Here is a 21,948-nt window from a genome sequence, read left to right on the forward strand (position 1 = left end):
ACATTGAAAGTAAATGTGTTTATGAGTTATAATTATGCTTATAATAATCCACTGATGTATCCCATATTATGATGATATCATCATATGAAATATAATCACTATCATGCATGCTAAACCTGTGTGTTAAATAATAAAGTAATTGGTAGACACCTTTGACTGGAATAGCTGAGGCCTTATATTATTTTCTTCAGACTTATTCTCAATTACAGCAGTAGTCAACACTCATTTACAACAGTTTCAATTATAGTAATATTGTCTATAAAAATAATAACTTTTGTTAATATGATGCAAAGTAAATAAGACTATGGTTTGCTTACCAGACAGTTCAGAAAACAGAAGAGTTGACAAACAGAAAATACAATGACATTGTCTATAAAATATAATCTTTTATTAGAATGAAATAAAGAGTATCAGACTATTTTTTGCTTACCAATTATTCAATATAGTAGAAGAGGCAGCATGCGGGAAATGGAGATATTATCTATAAAATAATTTCTTTTCATTAGAATTACATACAAAGAAGTAGAATGATTATTTACTTACTTGTCTGTCTGTAGAGAATAAGAGTCGGTGTATAATCAAAAAAAGAGGACCGAGATAAAGACCAGTGACTATAGAGTGTATGGTATACATAAGAAAAATAATAAATACAAGTTGTATCTTGAAGGTGTCGTTAATATTTATATAACATACCATTTTGTAAACCCTCCCAAGGTATATGTCTTTGTTAACGGGCCAGAAAAATCTAAGCAGAATAATTAATACATAAATCGTGAATAAATATTCAAGTATATTTTTATTACCTTTTTATCATTATTTTTGAGGCAGTTAAGAAGGACTTAATAGTTTAAAGCATAGTGTATCATGCTAGAATAAAAACAACAAGATGACTAAGTCTTGAAACTTTGATGTGAGTTGATGCTTACCATGTTAGACATTAAGAAAGAAGTAAAGAAGAAGAAAGAAAAAATTTAAAAAAAACGGGGAAATTCAAAATTATAATTTTATGACCGTTGACCCTGAGAAACTGATAGAATCAATTGAGCAAATTGAAAGTCATTCAACCCATCCCAATTGAGACAAGACATTACGTACTAAACCATAATCTCTCACATCTTTGTAATGGATGTAAGCTATTACAATTGCCTTTTCAAGTCGGCTTATAAAGAAAAGTATAATATAGAGATCAAAATGCTATAAAGAGCATCATCAGAAAAATAATCTTTTGGTGCCTTACTTTCCACCTTACGTATGTTTTGATTTATTTTATTATTTTAAAGAAACCCGACTCTAATTATTAAAGTATTCACATTGTTTCCATTTCTTTAATTAGCCTTAAATATCTCAATTCATGTCTTCTAATACGCAGCAATCCAAAAAAAAACGAAAAAGACGACTACAAAAAAGTCTGTTCAACAAACCGCTGGGACAGCAGCAAGCACAAGACAACAGGAAATTCTTCCCAGCTTAACAGTTAGCGCAGAGCTAGATGGTACTGTCCTGTCCACTTTGTCCAACATGAGCACCCGACTGAATGAATCTCATTCACTTCTGCAGAAGGTCTACCACAACATGGGAGCAACCAATGGCCAGAATAACAATTCGAACCATAGTCCCATTGGTCAGGCTCTTACTACAGGAGAATATATAAAGTACCACCTTCCAACAGTTTCGGTAGGATATATACTAGTAATAGAATATTGCAAAGTTACTTACATTATATTTTGCAGAGATTGATCCATTCTCAAACACAAGCAGTTCTGGCAACAATGCCATTGACAGTCAATGAGGGCGCCTTCTCGACATCCAACCGTCCCATTGCTGATGTAGTGCAGAGCTACACACATCAGCAAGCTGAAGTAAAGTCTGTTTTGTCTGCAGTTGTGGAAGAGAAAACCCAAAGACATATTTCGTATATGCTTCAAAGGGCAAAAGCTTTGCCAGAAAAGATAGCTCGACAAAATCGGATTTCTTGATGCCGGTCCAGAAAGAGAAACATAAGTATAGTCAACAGTTTTTGTGTAAACTATTTTAACTTTTTTTTTTCAGATTCTTGCAGACTACAAAGCAATTCACTTAGCTGACAAGGCAAACCTTGAGTCTAAGTTTGGTGAGACTGTCGTTGACCTTCTGGACTATGACATGTTGTCTGATATTGAGTCAGATGAGGAGAAAAATAAAACTAAATATACTCCTAGAAATAGACATCCCTTGGTAAGACTCTCATGATAAAAGTTATTTTTTTTAATACTTCTAACTCAAAAGTATTTATATTATAATGCAGGTGGATGAATACTTTACTGTTTTGAAGAAACAGAGACTTGCTAACAAGAGACCAGACGTCATTGGCAATTCTGTCTATCCAATTATTTTGAGAAACACCGAGTTATCGAATGAGAAAAAGGCACATGTTGCTGCTTGGATTCACACACGCCAACAATAAATTGTTATTTTGTTTACAAAGTGCATATAGTACTTTAATAATTTTTATTGATTGTGTTGAATGATGTGGGGTGAAGTGGTAAAATATAATCAGGCGGTATTGTCAAGATGAGAAGCAATTAATATATAAATAAAAGGAAAAAGAAAAAGACAAAATCAAAAATCAAAAAAATAAATTATTATTTTATTTTATTTTATTTTATTTTAAAGCCAATTAATAAAAAAAATATATATACAAAGCAATTATTTAATTATATAACCCTGATTGTTTTATCCTCGTTTTTTTTATTGGAAATTATAATACCGATATTAGCAAGAATATGTAATAAAGGCTAAGAAAATGGTAAATGTCAGGTATTAAATATACAAGTTTTTTTGTCTTTTATATTATTGATAAAAGCAAGAGAAATAAATAATGGTTTTTACTATTCGTTAATAGTTAAAAAAACTGGTAATATAATTTACTATTGCTCTTTTAAATACTTAATAAAGAAGTAATGTTAAAACTAAATAAGAATACAGAGATAAATAAAGCTAAACCTTTTTATAGTCAAAAAAACTCGTATTATAATTATTTATACTGGTAATCTAAATAGTTGTTATTTTTTTTTGTTTTTTATGTGACTACTTTTATAGGCAGTAGAATAACCAGGTGCTTTTGCATCCCACTCTGCATTTTATGCGTAGTCAATGCAAAGCACGAATGCAGATGATGCACTGGAACAATGCACAAAGCATCTTCTTCCATAAATCCCTTGTCCCACAACTGCAGACCTTGATCAGCTAATGGCTGATTACCACTCGAATGGTAGGTGGGAAACCATTTAATGAATGCGAACGTTGACACTCTTTTGACTCCACCAATCTTGATGGTATGAGTAAATAAATACTCTATTTGACCAGGGAATTCAGATACATCGTCATTTGTTCTCTCAAGAAACAATACCCTCACAAAAGACCCGCGCTTCTTCTTTTCACCACTGCAGTACTCTTGCCCCAGCAACGAAATCTTCTTCACCTTTTGAATCCGATTGTTCACAAATACATCCTCACCAATTGGGATTCTCCCAACCACACAGAAGGAAACACTTGTACTCCGGTAAGCCTTGACATAGAATTCAAATAACCACTGATAGTGATCATCCTTCATCATAGTCAAAGGCTGCAACTTGATTGGCAATGTGGTCGGGGGCAAGGCCTCACTTCCGGTGACATTGTACCATGGATTGGTAGCAGCTTGCTGGAACATTGCTAAGCTAAATGGCAACGCAGGAGGGTGGCCAGCATCCAAATTCAAGGGAGAAGAGCTGTCGGAATTTGATTTTACTTGGGCAACCCCCTCAAGGAACTCTATTAGTGATGATGAAAGATTGGTAGAATACGCTCGAAGAAAGCTACCAATGAATGCTTTCTCCAGGAAGACTCTCATGAAGGTGACCTCAAGACCATTGCGACGGTTTGTCTTGATGTTCTTCAACTTGCTGTTGTATCTCTCAAAGCTATACAGCCAGAATGCGTATACCAGACCAAAGTTGAGCATTGACTCACGCAAATGCATATGCAAGTGCATATTTGGCGTGATGCTGCTCTCTCCATAAAGAGTCTCACACTCTTTTCCAAATTCTCTAAGGAGCTGGTGTGCGCTGTCAATTTCTGAATATGTGACTGAAGGACTGGTCAACTTTTGGCATGCTTTTACAAAGAGAGTCCAGTTTTTGTAGTCGTCTTCAGGCAAAGCGTCTTTTAGTACCACCAACGAATAAATCAGACACCACGATTGCCACTCGTCTGCCTTCATATACGGGAAACCAGATTTGATCTTTGTTGATAAAACGGCATACCCAGGAGGAACAAGAATACCATCGGCAAGACGTTGCATACGGACGAGAACAGCAGTTGGGAGATACCTCAGGTCTTTCCAAACACTGATCATACGCTTTGCTGTCCCAAGAAACAAATTGTGCATGGGATCAACAATCGTGCATCGGATGGGATCAAAGTAGTGTAGGCGATGCAACTCGGAAAAATGGGTGCCATGCTGCTTCTCCAAAACAGCTCTCTCTGCATCAGATTCTGTGCAGAACCACATCTCAGCTTTGGTTGCATTTTCCTCTTTTGTTCGGGAGACCCAGTTCTCATGATCGAATCCAGAATAATTGATCTTACTTGTTCCAGCAACAACAGTGAAATGACGCTTGCATATGTGACAGGCGTTTGTACTTGCAAATCCTGTAAATCCAGCAGTCTTTCTTGCAGCAGGTATGTCGCAAGCAACACACATAAGAGCAGTGCAGATACTAGTACCATTGGGGAACTCTGGAGTTTTCATAGTTATGCTGCCGTATAACTCTACCAGCTCGTCTACCAGAGGTTTCAAGAAGTTGTTCATCTGGTCGATCTTTGCTTCCTTTGGACCAGGCATGACACCGACAAGGATAATGTTTTCTGGCTTCATTCTTTCTTCCCTAGGCAGGTTGTTCATTGACAGGTACAAGGCCCCACTTGCATGTGTACGACCCTCGAACGGTTGAAACCAATCCACATTCAATGTCAACATCAAAGAATGGTCGTGATTCACAAAAGGCTTGTCATCTTCATCAAGGAGCTCAGACCACATTGCACCATCATAGACGTCCAACAAGGTACTGCTTACAGTTTCCCTTGATCTCCATTGAACGATTTGATGCTCAAACCCAGGTTTGGCGAAATGCTGTGCCAATGCATTCTTGAGTGAGTTGTATGGGAAAACCATGAGAGGGACGGCGCGATCAGCTTTGGTGTCAGAGAAAAGAGGATTTCCGCAGTATGTTGGTGGTGTGGTTGTGTATTTTTCAAATATGCAATTTGGTTGGCGATTGCCTGGTAGGTAAATTGCAAAGCACTTGTTGCAGACGGTGTATTTGACGATGCTTTTTGTCATGAAATTGAAGCCGGTCATAGTCTTTAATGCATCAATGGTGAGTGGGAGATCAGTATCCTTATCAAAGGCAACAAGAAGATGGTGGAAGAATTTCAACATAGCAGTTCCAGCTGCTTGAACCAAGTAAAACGCCTGAAATATAATGCCAAATAGAGCCATGAATTGGCTTGTTTGAGACATTTCATGAATTTTCAAAGAAGCAACTACAAAGGCAAGTATTTCTGTTAATTATTTGTAACACAATGTATGTATATTTCTTTTTTAAATGTATGCATACCGAAAGCAACCATGTCTTCAAAATCTTCAACACCAGCAACCTCAACTTCGCTCTCATCTTCAGACTCATTGCTTGAATCAGGATTGTCATTGTCAGAAGCCAATGATGTTGTCTTGACATCAGACTCTTCGAATTGAAAAATCTCGTCTTCTCTCAAAAAAGGTACACTCTGTATGGTAGTTTCAGCTGATACAATAGAATAATTGTCTTCATCTATAGTAAAACCAGACTATTAGCTATCTAAATTATGATTTATTAAAAAGAAATTTTATACTCACAATCAATCAATGTTTCAGATACATCTACCATCTCAACGTCTGTCTCTTCTTTGACAACTTCTGTATTAACTGATAATTAACAAAAAAAAATATTAGATTACAATTTATCCAGTAATGCACATACTACTCAAATGTCATTTACCTCGATTTTTTGGGCCAATGTCTAATAACTTATCAGCATTATTATGATGCTTAAAGGTCTGTGCATTTTGCAAAATTCTGCCAATTGCATTTTTGGTACATGATGAACATGTACACATAACAGTGTAGGTTTTAGTTGTAGAATTCATAACAGTAAGAATAATATTAATAATAGTAAAATAATAAAGAGGTGTATACTATATTTTATTTTCATCTTTTATATGTCTTTTATTTTTGTTATTAATAATGAGTTGATATATCTTGTTCACTATGTCATTGACTACATTGAGCTTACCGTCCCTATTAGTAAGAATTACAAATGGATTTTGATGCAGCAATCTTTTCTTAAAAAAAGTGTGCCTGATTATTAATGGGGCTTCAATTTAATAATCACTGATATAATGGTGTAGTTTTTCTCTTTCGCATTTTTTTAACATGACATCAATTCTCACTCATTTTGGCAAGTGACCTTTTTTGGATTTTCTTTTTCTTGTATTTTTTATGACATCAATTCTTGCTCTTTTTTTCAATTTTTTTTGATATACTTTCTTATTAAAAATAAGTCATATATCATACATTATTATATTCTAATAAAAATCGGTATTTTTTGCGATGCAATAAAAATAATATTGAGTCTAAATTAGGTGCATCTGTAACAGCAAGTTTTTCCTTCCAGAAAAATAATTAAATACTACATTTAACATTTAATATTTTACTTTTATTTTTTATTTTTCTGCCAAGTCAATCGAAACATATATTTTTTAAGACAATTGTACGATTTATTACCTAATTAATAAATATTTGTGTTTGTATCTGTGTTTATTTAATATAATCAGAAAAAATTGCGAATTCACATCTCAAGAAAAAAATATATTGAAAAACGATGGTGTTTGAAATATTTTTCCAAATTTTGCCAAAATTCAAAAAATAAAATTCGACAGAATCCACCCTCCTTTTGCAATGTCTGTTGTGAGCATTGTCTGACTTCTTTTTAGCCTGAGACTTATTAGCTGCACGTTTTCTGCTAGTGAAGTTCGTGTAGACAAAGTCACGAACATCACTTTTTCTCAGTCCTGCTCCTACAAAATTTCTTTCCAAGTAGGCAACAAGGTTTTCTGTCAACTCAGTGTTTGGCGACTGGTTGAAGTTGACAGCCGTGTTCTACCTTGGCTTGCCATTGTTGGCTTGAATTTCAGTCAAATGTTTTGACTTGAACTTAGGGTCTCACAAATGCTCCCGAAGAAGTCTTTATTGAATCTTGGTAAGTTATTAAAGATATAATTTACTATATGTATGATACATACATAGGCTTTTGTTTTGTTGACTGATTTTGCATCAGAAGCCATAGTGGGAGAACCAGCTACATTCATTTCCATGCTCACAGGAGCAACAGCATGCACTAAAGCCATCGGCTGACTCTGCAAAACAGCAGATACAGAAGTGTTCGAAGTTTTTGCTTTGATATCAGCAACGTCTTTCATGACAGTGGTCATGTCACGACGCAAGATGGCAAGAGAGTTTGTCATCTCTCTCAGCAGGAGTGCGTCAAGTGGGATAGCTTTCATTTTGGTTAGACATATTCTATTAATTTAAAAATATAAGTTCAAATATGTATTAACTGTAAATGCTTTTATATTCTTTGAATAAATTTCTATTATACACTACAATTATATTTATTATCAAACATACCAAAATAAAAGACAGAAAAAGATGGGAAGATAGAGAGAGAAAGTGTGAGTATAAGTAAGAATAATTGTAAGAGTGCGTGAGCAAGGGTGAGTAAGATTGTAGCAAAAACATATATTTATATTTCCAAAAAAAAAGATATCTAGTCTTGATTGATCTTGGTTAAAAGAATATATCTAAAGTAACTTCTTGTATACACACTGTGTAAATTGATACAAAGATTGCTTTTAGATACTACACCATTATATCTATTATGCTTTTTGGATATTTTTTTTTGAGTTTCATTTTTTTTAATTATCTATTTTGTTTTTTTTGTATTTTATTTACTTATTTTTTTTATTTTTCCATATTTTTCCATATTTTTCCTTATCGACCATTTTCTTTTCTTTTCTTTCTCTTTCTGATTTTTGTTATAACTGTGAATTTTACTGGTAAGATACATTCTTCTTAAAAATACTTCTGTACAGACAACAACAAGATTAACACATTCTGTTGTCATAGATACATATATACTCTCTTAGTGTTTTACTATATTTGCAAACTTTTTTGGTAACATATCTTCTTTTTTTTTAAAGCAATTCTTTTCTTCAAATATAACTAAATAATAATTATTATTTCAGTTGTCATAGATACTAGCGTGTTTTTTCCTTCTGATGTATTCTCTTTACAATGGCCATCCGGATTAGTCCAGGTTAGTAACTATACTTCATGTCATCATCATATAAAATTATTCTGACTTTTCTCCTTCTTTTTTATAGACAATATCGCCAAAAATATTCCCTACAATTAAACAAGACCATCAACACGGTAATATTTTATTTTTTATTTACTTTTAATATGTATCTGACAGAATATAATTTTTATTACAGATGAATGTTTATCTGCCAAACACGCAATGAATCAAGAACCTCTATCTCTTGGCGCCATCATTGACATGGTAAGACTTCTTCTTTTATTCTCTTAATATGTATGATAGTATTATTTATACTGTATATTAATATATGTTTTTTACTAAAGGTTATATCAACTCTTGACAAGTACTATCTAGGTCTACAAATAAATTGACTTTCTTTGGGTACGTTCATTACATATTCTGTCACCCAATTCACTCAAACTAACTTCTCTATATTATTTTCATTGTTAAAGAAATTATACTTGACGCCATGCCTCAAACTCTCAAAGTTTTATTTTTATCTTCTTCAGTCATTATATTGTATGTATCCTCAAATTAATATATCACTCACAACATGTAAATATTTAAATACACATCTAACTTCTCTTCTATTATGTTAAATAGTATCTGTGCCAAAGATAACTACTGAATATGAGGGTTTACAAACATTATATATAAAGCACTGCTTGATTTGAGTCATATGAAGGATACCAGTGAAGATGGCCCGAGGCCTATAATATTATTCCAATACTATCAATCTAGAATCATTCTATTTTTTCTAATAAATACAAAAATAAACTATAATTCAAACCAATAATAATTGAATATCAAGTAATTGGGGGAGCAGATAATCTATGACCTCATAATAAAGAGTGTTAATAATTAGCTTATAAGCAATAAAATGTCTATGGTTCTAACTATTCACCCAGGGATAGTTCAACAATACACATGCGACGTAGTCCCTGATTATTAACCTTTAACATAGAAACATTGTATTACAACAAAAAACAAAGTTTGAAATAAAGTTTTCTTGGTACTCTATTATATACAAAGATATAAAATTACTATTGATCCCAACTTCACTAGTGTTATCAAACTTTACACTCGTAGATAGCAGGTCTGTGCACATGTAACCAGATCAGCTTTGGTACCAGTGGAAATAGGCAAAACCCACTATAAAATGCGGAATATTCACAATAGTTTGCCTGAAATTCCCCGTGTGTATTTATTGTTATTTTTCCAGTGTTAGTGTTGTTGATGTTGCTCATCTTAGAATGTCAAAAAAAATTATGCACTGATGTTGTAGTAAAAAAAGGGCAGTGATTTTATTGGCAAACTAAAGAATATTTTGTATAGTCCACTCTCCTGCATCTACCCAAAAAAAATGACTATTTGTCTAAATATGTGAAGTAAGTTTAATAACATATATCCAGGCTGTCCTGCCAATACGACATTTGCCCAAACACGTGACTGGGTGACGTAATACACTCTCAGGCTGTCCTTCCAGACTGTTCCATCAGATTGTCCATAAGCTTTCCCTAACTTAATAGTTTGTCCATAAGTTGATATCACACCACACAAATATATGCTTTTAAATTGCTGCTACAATATCTTACATCACTTATGCAATTATGATGCGTGTGGTACTTTGTTATGTGCATGGTGTGTACAAGAAAAGCAAGGTAAGGGTAGTAATAAGAATTGAATTCTGTAATGAGATAGGATTATTTATATTGGGAAATGATTATATAAAAATATAGACTAAATAGGAGAAACTACTTCTAGAAGAGAAAAATAGAAGGAATTTCAGAAGGAAAAGAATATCTAGAACTAGCAAAAAGAAATAAATACAGTCAAAGTTCAGTATAGTGATATTTGATATAGTGATAATTGCAATATAGTGATAATTTTTTGGAAAATTTGGGCCCATGCCTGCTTATTATTACTATTTTTTGATATAGTGATAGGAATAAAATTCGACTTCACTAGTATCACTATATCAAGCTCTGAGTTTATTTTTGTACTATAAAAAATAAATGTAGTATATATTTTATTTAGCATTTTAAAGCAAGTCCACTTTCTTAAACAAAAAACTATGAAACCTATTAGAAAATAGTAGTCACTTACAGCAGCATTAGAAATATTGTTAAAAAATACGTTGAGTAAGAAAAAATTATGCTCGATATAGTGATAGTGATAAAATTTCTATTCACCGTCTATATCACTATATCGAGCTTTGACTGTAATACTAATGTAAAATAAACTAAGTTAAGGGAAGTATTTAGAGAATAAAAAATTGAAAATTAACTAAAAGAAATTCTGAGATAATTTTAAAATGAAAAATAATAGAAAAATAATAGAAAATAGTCAATCTTCCACAAAGACTTGACAAAGAAAAACAGTAAATAGAAAAAAAAATTACAAGAGAGATCAGGGAAAGTAGACAGTGTCTGTTGTAAAAAAGTATTGACTACTGCTGTAATTAAGAATAAGTCTGAAGGAAAAAATATAAGGCCTCAGCTATTCCAGTCAAAGGTGTCTACCAATTACTTTATTATTTAACACACAGATTTAGCATGCATGATAGTGATTATATTTCATATGATGATATCACCATAACATGGGATACATCAGTGGATTATTATAAGCATAATTATAACTCATAAACACATTTACTTTCGATGTTAATACTTCATTGGGACTACACACATTTATATAATTAATCATACATTAATTATCCCAAGATCACGTTGCTCTGATTAAGGCTCAGATAGGATTGATTATCTGACCCCAGTCATATAATTTTCCCAATCCAAAACAATATAAATAGCAGGAGTAGTTCAGTGTAGGAACCTGGTCAAACTTTGATACAAAATCTTTCTCAATAAACAAAACCTACACAAGTTCTCACGAATCTTCGTTCCTAATCTCAAATTTTCAATTCTTCCTCTTAAAAACTTCTTCAATTTCAATCATCACAACAGAAAGAATAAAAGAAGAAAAATTTATTTTCAGAAAATTGGTAGAAGAATAAAAATAAAAATAATGAGAAGTCAAATTTTTAGAATAAGAAATAAAAATAATATAAATAAAATTAAAATATAAAATTATAATTGGGGGTTTGAGACTTTGAGACTCATTAAAAAAGCTGAAATTGATTGAAAAAAGGACTGGTACTATGGGTAATAAAAGTCACAACGCATCACGTCAATCTTTTGCATATAGTATTTGGTTGTGTGTAGAAGATGTATAAAAAAGATAAATGTATGTAAAAAGAAAAATTAAGAAGAGAAATTGAATAATTGGGTTTGATATCTGATATATTGAAGTAAGAAAATAGTCTCTTTGTTATGAAATAGATCAGTAAAAGAAATTAGAAGAGAAAATAACACTAAGATAAGAGTGTAAATAATTTGAATGATTAGAGAAATAGTTAAACTAAAAGAAAAGAAGTAAGTAATATTAATTCTAAAAAGTTAACTGCAGAAAGGAAAATGTTTACTAGAGTAAAAGATTTAATTAAAGAGAAATTTACTATGGCAAATTTACTAAAAGATAAATAAAAGAGAAAATCGAGACAAAATAATAAAATAAAAGGGGATGATCTATCTTCCACGAAGACTTGACAGAAAAATAAATATATTGGAAGAAATTTCACAAGAGAGATCAGAGATAATAGACAGTGTCTTAAAGAAAACTTGTATCAGAAAAATTTGACAGTTGTTTATTGATTGATTTTAAAGAGATATTAATACTACTTTATGAATAAAATATATGGCAAAAATAGCTAGATAAAACTCAATGAAATAATCGTAAATAAAAATATAAAGAAAAATAATTATATAAATATTTCAACATAAAAGAAGAAATAGATGAAGTTATAATATATATCTACAAGAAAAAAAATATCAAAAAGAAGTATTTTATAAATAAAGGGAAAAACTATTTAGTTAACAATTTTGGTAAAGTAGTATTGGAGAGGAAGAGTCACATTTAATGTGCAGGAATAAAATAAAAAGAAAAGGGAGAAAACAATTTTGGGAAAAATAAAGGGAAAAGATTTTAATATTCAGAAAATCGGTTTTTGAAAAAAGACGATTTTGTGAAAATAGAAAAAAGAAATTAAAATTTTGAACAAAAATTAAAAGGGGTTTTCAGAAGAATGTCTGAACTTGTACTATATAAAATGAATTACAAGTATTTTTTTATACTCGTAACTTTCTGCCCAAAACTTGTAACTCAAAAAGTCCAACATATACTTACTAAGTTTGGTATGTACTAAACCTATTTTAGTATGCGGAAGCTGATATTCAAACAGGATTGTCTTACTTTTAAGCCAGAAGGTCATTTTAGATAAATATAGTATGTGAAACTGCTTATCAGACTGCAAAACTGGGAAAAGAGCAAACATGACCTACAGATTACTAATATTTTTAATATGAACTTAAAGAAGTCTTTGCCACCAAAAAGTAATGACTGTAACTACTTTTTAATGCATTGTTATTTTTTTATTTTGTAAATTTTTTTTTAATTCTATATTTTCACAAGATCTAAATTATTAGAGACCTTGGACACATCATATAAAATTTATTTAGATGGAAATTGTGCTCTTAAAAACGTATAGTGTGTTTCAAAATCACGTTATTTTATATGATATGAAAACATGATATAGAATGTGTTGACCAATCATCTTTTGATATTTTATCACTGGAAAAATAGGGTAATTTCATCTATGGCGTAGGGTACTATTATTTGTGGAGTGGTAGCTTAAATTTCCATCACTTTTGTCTTTTTTATTTTTGATGGCAATGATAATGCTCGGTCTGTTTTATTGGATAAAAAAACGAGTTTACTCTTTTTTGTAAAAAATGTCTGCAAGATTTCTTTTTGGGACTTGTAGCCATGTCGCAGAGTCAATAGTTGTAGGAAACTTAAACCAAATGATATCTTTTGAGTGAGATAATAAAGCTTTTTATTGTTGTAATATTTATTTATAAGTATGATGAGGTTAATGGTCGTGATATTACTACAAATATTTTTGTTGTATATGCTCTACAGCCAATAAAATGTACATGACGACATGTTTTAACAAAAGCGTGTATTATTGTATTTTAGAATGAGGCAATTAATTACTGTTTAGAGAACTGCCTATTTTAACAACCGGAATAAACTATGTCATTTTGGAAGCTGGTATAATTTGGAAAGATATATATTAAATTGTGTTCCTGAACAATTTTCTATTCTTGTCAATTCTAAAGACTTAAAAAATAAAACATACGCACACAATATGTCAAACAACAGCAACAATTCAGAATGCAAGTGCTCTAAATGCTCTTCTAATAGCATGGGATTTGTTTTGATGTCTACCCAAACACTCAGAAGACATGCACAACAGGATATCGTGAGACAATATCAGTCAGGATCTTCTTGTAAGTTCAAATTTAAGAAAATTATTATTGAGACAATTTTAATTAAATATTTATTTTCATATAATATAGCCTCAGTTATAGAAGTAATGTCGAATGACAATGACATGGAGATTGACTTTGAATATAATGTTGATGCCGAAGATCAAGTTGAAGGTATGCATAGTATTTTTATTAAAGTTTTATAATCATTTATAATATCTAATAATTTGATTCTTTTTTACCTAACAAAACAGCTGAAGACTTACCTCTTTTTGGCATTGATTTCTTGTTTGATTCTGAAAGCGAAGATGAGGGTGTCATTGAAGCAACCATTTTGGATATTTCTGACAGTGAATCTGATGATGTTAGAGGTTAGTACAAAAAGCACATATAAATCAATAAAGTCAACAAGTATTGATTTTTTTTTTCAAATAGAGTACTTTTCTTCATCCAATATGCCAGTCGATTCTACTAATGCTTTCATTGCTTCTTTTGCTGCCTTCTTCATATCCAAATATGTTGTCAATTCTGGTGGTGCTGTTCTGTTGAAGTTTCTTAACAGAGTATTGGCACACTTTAGACAGTCTTTCCGTCTTCCCCTCAGTATAAATGGTGTCAACTCTATGACCAGTCTCAGCGACGTGACTCGAGGTGTCCAGCAGTTTGTTGCATGTGGCGATTGTAACAAAATATACAAAGAGTCTGATGTTGTTTCAGAGTGCTGTAATTTTGAGAGACTCTCTGGTAGAGAATGTGAAAATGCTCTTTTCTTTGCAACATCAAGAGCCTTGACTATTCCCAAAAAGATCTACATGTATAACTCTATAATCAAAACATTGTCTATCCTTTTTTGCCGCCCTGGATTCAAAAACACTATCAACCATTGGAGAATCAGAGTGAAAGTTCCAGGCATGATGTTTGACATTTACAACGGTACAAAGTGAAACAGTCTGAAGGATAGCAATGGTTTACCATTTGTGAATCATGAGTGCTCCATAATGCTTACCATGAACATCGATTGGTTTCAACCTTTTGATGGGGTCACTTACTCCTGTGGTGTGATATACCTTTGCATCAACAACTTGCCAAGATCGGAATGGTACAAGAAGGAGAATGTTGTTCTTGTTGGTCTCATGCCAGGGTCCAAGGAAGCAAAGACAAGTGAAATCAATCACTACCTCCGTCCCCTTGTCACAGAACTCAACCAGTTGTATGGCAGTGTGGTGATGTCTACTGTACAGTGCCTATCTGGTGCTCTTGTCCATGCTGCCCTTCTTCTTGTTGCCTGCAACATTCCTGCTGCCTGTAAGACTTGTGGGTTCACCTCTCATTCAAGCACATGTGCATGCAATAAGTGCAACTGACAGTTCCCTCGCCTTCCAGACTCCAATGCTGTGGACTACTCTGGGTTCGTGTTTTCTGAGTGGGTACCTCACACTGATGCCGAAAACTGCCGTGATGCCGAGTTGTGGAGAATGGCCAGCAGTGATGCACAGAGAAAGGGATTGTAGAGGGAAAATGGTGTCCGATGGTCAGAATTGCATGACCTGATTTACTTTAACCTCGTGGAGTGCACTGTCATCGATCCGATGCACAACCTGTACCTTGGAACAGCAAAGAGGATAATGGAGAAATGGAGATCTTCAGGTCTCATCACAGATGCACACTTGGCCGAAATGCAGTTGGATGCTGACAAGCTTGTACTGCCAGAGGACTACATGCCATTAGGGACAAAGATCGGGTGTGGCTTCCCATTCATGAAGGCCGACGAGTGGAAGTCTTGGTGCTTGGTGTACTCTCCTGTTATCCTGCATGGTCGTCTACCTGAAGCTCATCTCGGTAACTGGACAACGTTTGTCAATGCATGCCAGTACCTCTCAATGCCAAGCATATCCATGGCTCACCTTGATGAAGCCCATCAATCTTTGGAGGCTTTCTGCAGAGAGTGCGAGAAGTTGTATAAAGCCCCATTCCTTTCGCCAAACATGCATCTCCATCTTCATCTTCGAGAGACTGTACTGAACTTTGGCCCGGTTTATGGCTATTGGCTTTTTAGTTTCGAAAGATGCAATGGTATCTTGAAAAACTATGCAACAAATAGAAAAGACGGGTTTAAGGGAACCTATATGAAGAAGTATCTTGAAGAAGCATACCAGGGAGATCTTATTCACCAAACTTTGCCAATAATTTGACCTGAGCATTTGGCAATCATCCTTGAGCTCACTACATCCACTGCCAATTCCATAGCCACTTCCACTTCCACTGACACCTCAATCCAATTCAATATCAATGCTTTTCTTGATTCTCCTGAGATCAACTTTGATATTGTCAAGGGAAACAAGCCTTTGCCCCCTTCCGCACTTCCTTTAGCTCTAAAGGGGGAGATTTCCATGGATGAATCCGAGTATGAGCATTTGTTGGAATACTATCACAAGACATATAATGATCAAACTCTTGTTCATTATTGTCAGGCTGGTCATTCCAATAATTTTGTTAACAATCGGATACAGAAGTTTGAATCAATCAATCTTCTTGGGCAAATCTACAAGAGCAAAACGAAGAATCAGCATGGGTCGTTTATGCAAGCCTTGTTTGAGACAAGTGATGGTAGAAGTACCAAGTCATACGCGGGCCAAATTCAGTACCTCTTTGTCAATACTGCTGTAAACTCGTTTGCTGGTCATGCGAGCCAGCATGTATTTGCATATATATGATGGTACAAGGAAGTTTTACTTCAGCCCAGAGCAGGAGAAGGAGTTGAGGTGAATGAGGTGGGGTTCGAAGATGACAGCATGAACAGCATTCTCCCAGTGCATAGAATCTGCTATCCAGTTGCAGTAGGCAAGCACCTTGGTCTAGAAGGCAAAGTTCAGATGTGTGTAGTTCCTTTGCCACGAAAAATATATATTTAGATTCAAATACAAAAATAAAACACGTATAAAAAAGAAAAATTAATTAATACAGACTAATATATATAGCTGCACGTTTATTTTTTATTATTTCTATAAATTTTTGTTTGTACTTGACATGCTATACATGCATCTGTATACATCATGCTAATCCGTAAACATAAATAAATAGAAAAAAGACTCTAAAATAGTTGGCAAGAAAAAAATGATTTATTTTGAAAAGCACCAATCTGGTAAAGTGACTGCCAAATTCTCGGGAATGCTCACTTCTTTCTCATAAGGGATGCGCTTTTTCAAGCTTTTTGAATTTTTCTTCAAACGGATAACAGTAAGTTCATCAATAGTACTAATAAATGTCTGGAGCTGGTTTAAAGAATAAATAGTATTAATAAAGTATTATTATTTTCTTTAAAACATAAATAGATGTTTAACATTACCTCATCAGTTCTCCAGCTGGGACGATATGCCTGCACTTTGTTATTTCCATCCAACTCGCCATCAGACATCACGTCAATAGAAAGAATATTTCTGCAATCATATCGATTCATGCCCTCATGAATAGCCTCTGTGTATGTCTGGTACGTGATAATACGACGGTCAAGAAGCTACCAAAGAATATTGTATTAAAACATTAAATTAATAGTAAATTAACTTTATTTTAAAACTTATGGTCTTCTTTCTGTTGCATCTTCTTCCAGCTTTATTTCTAGCCATAATCTTCTCTGCTGAGGTCTGGAAGACTCGCACTTGATTTTGGTAGTGATTCTTTATTATATTCATAATGACACTCTTTGACACATTTGTGCAACATCTTTGAGGTCTCAGGTACTTGAAGAGAGCCAGTGCAAGTGTCTTGTTGTACTTGTTGCCATACGTGTCAGTCATTGACCATGCTGATCTATTATTATTCTCAGCAACTTTGAGCGGGTCTGTGCTAACAAAGTTCGGTTTCTTGATATAACTATTGATAAGTTGCTATAAAAACAGTATTAGATATATTAATCAGTAATGTTATTATTATCAATTTACTTACAGAAATCAAGGGATGATGTTTCGCTCCAAGGTCAAGATCATCATCCATGGAAGAAGAAGAATCCGCTGGTACAGCAGAAGGCATCACGGAATTTTGGCTGGTCATTGCCTTTTTTATTTCAGCATTTTCAGTCATGAGCTGAAGGACCGAGTTCTTCAAAAATTCATTTGTCTTGTTGGACAAATCCAGGCCATTCTTCAAATGAGTTATTGCATCAGTCACTCCTTTTGCATTTTCTTGCAAGGATTGCATCGACACATTGTTGGCTGCCAAAAAGGTAAGGAAGTGATCCATTGGGGTCACAGCGACTTGAACTTCAGGGGCTGTGTCAACTGCTACTTCTGGAGTTGGTGTATCAATTGGAGCAACAACACCTGCAATTGTGCTATTAAGAACAGCATTCATGCATAGGTTGGGTCGGCGGGGAGCAGTAGGAATACGCTTTGTCATTTTCTGTTAATAAAATAAATATTAATAATTTTCAACTAATATTGTACAATTCACTACACTTGTTATATCATATTTAAAATTCACATACTAGTAAAGAGGATAAGCGGTGCAGATTAACTCTCTACCTTTCATTTGATATTTAAGCACATCTCCCAACCGCTTGATCCACATTTAGACAACTTCTTTTCTAACTCAATGAGGCACAAAGTAGTATTTCAAGATGACGGTGGTCATCTTCTTTTGGAGTATTACTTTTTACAGCCCGCATTTTGTCAGGGTCAAACTGGATTTTAAGACAAGTCTTTTTTTTTCCTTTTTTTTTCTTTTAACAACATTTATTATTGATATTTTCTTTGTTTCTCTTTTGCTTATGTTTTTACAATTTCACTTACAATTTTCTTTCTTTCTTTTATAGCTCGATACCAAATATGTGTCTCTTTGTTTGACTATACTCTGTCTGATATATCAAGATAAGATATCATTATCTTACAGATCTTTGTTACTCATCATATTGTTTGTCTAGCCATTGCTACTCATTTCCATTGAGTCTCATCATCTCTTAATCGAACATGATGGTAAGTTTTTTTCTTAAAAAAAATTCAAATTATTCTTTTGTCTTCCTCATAGATATATATTTATTTTTATTATGATTTATTAGTTATGTCTAATATTATGCACGAAGATGTATAATCAGTAATATTTGGTAAGTTAACTACAATATATTTAATAAATACGCCTTTACTATGCACAATATTAATAATTATTCATTTTTAGAATGTATCTCTATTCAAAGACTACTGGTATTGTCTTGATAATTCTGAAGAACATGTTTATATCAATTTTATGTCAAGTCTTCTCCGCCTTGTAAGTATTTATGAAGAAATTTCAATTTAAATCATTTACTAATTCTTCTTTTCTATTAATCATTTTTTAATAGCATTCCCGCTATTAAAGTATGTATTCCATGTCTACTCCCGGAAGGCTTTAAATTATATATAGCGAGCAAGAAGTATTAGCGATTATAATAGCTATAGTATCAAAACTGTCGCGAAATTAGGATTTTTATCTAGAAAAGATTTTCCTATCAAATAAAACAAAATTGAACAAAAAATGTATAACCCAATGTTTTTCCAAAAAATAAATAAATAAAAGTAAAATAAATAAACAAACCAAAGAGGCTTGTTTATAAAAATCTACCCATGCTTTGTTTCTCTTTTCCATTGTAAAAAAACCTAGTTTCATCACTTTGAGCACGTATAAAAAACCAACTATCATCATTTCTTTATATTGTAAAAAACCTACAATCATCTCTTTGATAGTTTTTAAAGCATTTCTGCAGCCAATAAAAAAACCCGGTAAAAATAATAATATGGGACGCTAGCTCTTTATAGACCTCAAAATATAACACATAAAGAGGTAGACTCGATAGGAGTAAAGCGTAACTACAATATTTATTCAGTTTCCATAGTTTGCGGACTGACAATCGTTCTACATTGGGTTTTCGTGTACCCGTTGTTATGATGATACGCATCAGCACCATAGATGATATCGTACCATTGCTCAAAATGATATATCACAAAAATTGTGATGATATCGGCTCAATCATCTACATTTTTGGTACATTTGATCCAGATGAAATTACCCTATTTTTCCAGTGTATGTTGTTAAACTAATGATGACATAAAACTTGAATTAAAGAACAAATTATGTTTTCAATTAAATATATAAAGAAGTCTATATAGCCTCAGATTAGGTTTTCTCCCCTTTATTTGCATAAGCATTCTATTTATACAAATATTAATTAATATCTATTAGCTTTAATGTCTAAAAAATTAAACAGCTATTACAGTTTGAGGATAAAAAGTAACAAACTTTGGTTCACACTAATTACATAATTTTAAGTTCATGAGTTTAGTAAATTAACATGGACAATAAATGCAATATCACACATTTTTATTGTACATAGAAGCCTTAGATATGAAACATGAGACTGTATAAAATTACATATATGGTCAAATATTTTAAAAAAAATTATATAATGTGTTCAAAGTCCCTATTAAAGATCTCTAAAAAGAACACATGTAATAACTATGAAGGCTAGTATTAATAAAATACAAATCAGCAAAGTTGACAAAAGAAAGTAACTTGAGAAGAATTAACAGAAAAATATCTGCATCAAGTACAATTTGGTTGTCAAGATTGCTCGCATGCTCATTATAAATCTCAGTAGATTTCGAGAATTGCAGGGAATCTGTCTTCTGTTTTTTCAAATATAGGAATCAGGCATAATAATGTTAATACAAAGCAGATTTATACTCTTTGATTAAAAAAATCAATTAAGAAATATACATGTCTTCATCAATATCATAGTACTTAGAGAATAGTTTTTTTTTAGATAAAACAATGTAAAAATATTAAATAAATATAGATATATGGATATTATTTAATGAATATATAGCTTAAGCTGTTACTAAATATTATAAAATTTAGTATTTCTTCTTTGCATACTTTTTCATATTTAACTTGTATTATTTTGATCAATAAAAACCAAAAAAAAATCAATATAAAATATCATGTATTTATTGAACCAATCATAAAAAGAACACAAATACCTAAGAAGGTATAGATCTGCCATATTTAGAATATTTTATTGGCTTAGATGCAAAATAATAGATAATCTTATAAATTGTATTTAACAAAAAATAAAACTAATAGGCTAAAACAGGCATGCTATTAGTTATAAAAGTTACAAGTTCATAACTCGTTACGAGGTTGGTATGTTAAATACGGACTTTTAAAAAGCATAAGTTACAAACTCATAACTTGTTATGAGGTCGGAGATATAAATTGTGCCATTTCCTACAGTGTTGGTAGAATATGGTTTTTGGACTATTACTAAAAAATATGTTTTACTACTTGTTAATTTAACTAAATGCCCGGCTAGCTCAATCGGTAGAGCGTGAGACTCTTAATCTCAAGGTTGGGGGTTCGACCCCCCCGTTGGGCTTAACTTTTTTGTTTTTATGTTGTTGTTTCTGTGTCAGGTCTCGATCTTGCTAGACATTATTTTGATGAATCCATAAAATCTGAAGATGGTTAACCGTAGTATAACGACTCTTCTTCTATTTAAATATAATAGGAGTTCACATAGTTGTGGTCGGCTGATTTTTAATGATCGACCTCCTTAATTTTCTTTACTGTTTATAGTAGCTTCTGAAGTTGAAAACAAGAGTCACTCAAGGTTAGTTTCACATAATATTTGTATTTTATTAAAATACCCCTAATAAACTTTTATTGTTCTATCTATTTACAAACATGAATAACAGTAATAATAGTCAGTTCTAAGGCTTCAAAAAATGAACTTTACTGATTTTTTTAATAACAACCTTTTCTTTATCAGAGATGCCTAAAAAATAAGAGCAATATGCAGATGATATAAATAATTAAGTGCTTTAAGACTTCAGCAAAAAAGTAGACAAAAACTTGTCAGCTTAAAAAGATGTCGTCGATTAAATATTCTATAAAAGGAGCAATTTTTAGTACATCCCCTATCTTTTGCTGGGGATGCACTTAAATTTGTTGCCCATTTTGAGAATAATTTTTTTGCCTAAAATTGGAAAAAAAAAACGGTCGACCGACAAAAAAAATCAGTCGATCACAACTATATAAATGCCTAATATAATAGCTACTGAGGATAATGCGCAGTATTAGTCTAGAAAACTATATAAGAC

The 21,948-nt window shown here is 32.5% G+C and overlaps 5 protein-coding genes and 1 non-coding gene across 6 annotated transcripts; 3 read left to right on the forward strand and 3 right to left on the reverse strand.

Moving 5' to 3' along the window:
* Positions 1-1,518: 1,518 nt before the first annotated feature.
* PHYBLDRAFT_148262 (hypothetical protein) lies at positions 1,519-2,443 on the forward strand (the record flags this gene model as incomplete). Its single annotated transcript, XM_018432052.1, has 5 exons — positions 1,519-1,674; positions 1,731-1,859; positions 1,928-1,981; positions 2,050-2,214; positions 2,285-2,443. The coding sequence occupies 5 exons, from the start codon at positions 1,519-1,521 to the stop codon at positions 2,441-2,443; spliced, it is 663 nt and encodes a 220-aa protein (XP_018289083.1).
* Positions 2,444-3,058: 615 nt separating this feature from the next.
* On the reverse strand, positions 3,059-6,207 carry PHYBLDRAFT_171106 (hypothetical protein; the record flags this gene model as incomplete). Its single annotated transcript, XM_018436511.1, has 5 exons — positions 3,059-4,552; positions 5,120-5,583; positions 5,640-5,852; positions 5,918-5,986; positions 6,060-6,207. 5 exons carry the CDS (start codon positions 6,205-6,207, stop codon positions 3,059-3,061), a joined length of 2,388 nt encoding a protein of 795 aa, XP_018289084.1.
* A 670-nt stretch (positions 6,208-6,877) lies between these two features.
* Positions 6,878-7,623, reverse strand: PHYBLDRAFT_171107 (hypothetical protein; the record flags this gene model as incomplete). The annotated part of the gene is made up of 2 exons (XM_018436512.1): positions 6,878-7,219; positions 7,363-7,623. The coding sequence occupies 2 exons, from the start codon at positions 7,621-7,623 to the stop codon at positions 6,878-6,880; spliced, it is 603 nt and encodes a 200-aa protein (XP_018289085.1).
* A 7,209-nt stretch (positions 7,624-14,832) lies between these two features.
* PHYBLDRAFT_148265 (hypothetical protein) lies at positions 14,833-16,737 on the forward strand (the record flags this gene model as incomplete). The annotated part of the gene is made up of 5 exons (XM_018432053.1): positions 14,833-15,130; positions 15,209-15,310; positions 15,362-15,898; positions 16,073-16,488; positions 16,549-16,737. The coding sequence occupies 5 exons, from the start codon at positions 14,833-14,835 to the stop codon at positions 16,735-16,737; spliced, it is 1,542 nt and encodes a 513-aa protein (XP_018289086.1).
* An 878-nt stretch (positions 16,738-17,615) lies between these two features.
* On the reverse strand, positions 17,616-18,217 carry PHYBLDRAFT_72520 (hypothetical protein; the record flags this gene model as incomplete). Its single annotated transcript, XM_018442670.1, has 2 exons — positions 17,616-17,695; positions 17,764-18,217. The coding sequence occupies 2 exons, from the start codon at positions 18,215-18,217 to the stop codon at positions 17,616-17,618; spliced, it is 534 nt and encodes a 177-aa protein (XP_018289087.1).
* Positions 18,218-21,151: 2,934 nt separating this feature from the next.
* On the forward strand, positions 21,152-21,224 carry PHYBLDRAFT_t181. Its single transcript has one exon. It is a non-coding gene; the product is annotated as a tRNA-Lys (tRNA).
* The last annotated feature ends 724 nt before the right edge of the window (positions 21,225-21,948 follow it).

Source organism: Phycomyces blakesleeanus (genome assembly GCF_001638985.1).
Source record: "Phycomyces blakesleeanus NRRL 1555(-) unplaced genomic scaffold PHYBLscaffold_17, whole genome shotgun sequence".
NCBI lineage: Eukaryota > Fungi > Mucoromycota > Mucoromycetes > Mucorales > Phycomycetaceae > Phycomyces > Phycomyces blakesleeanus.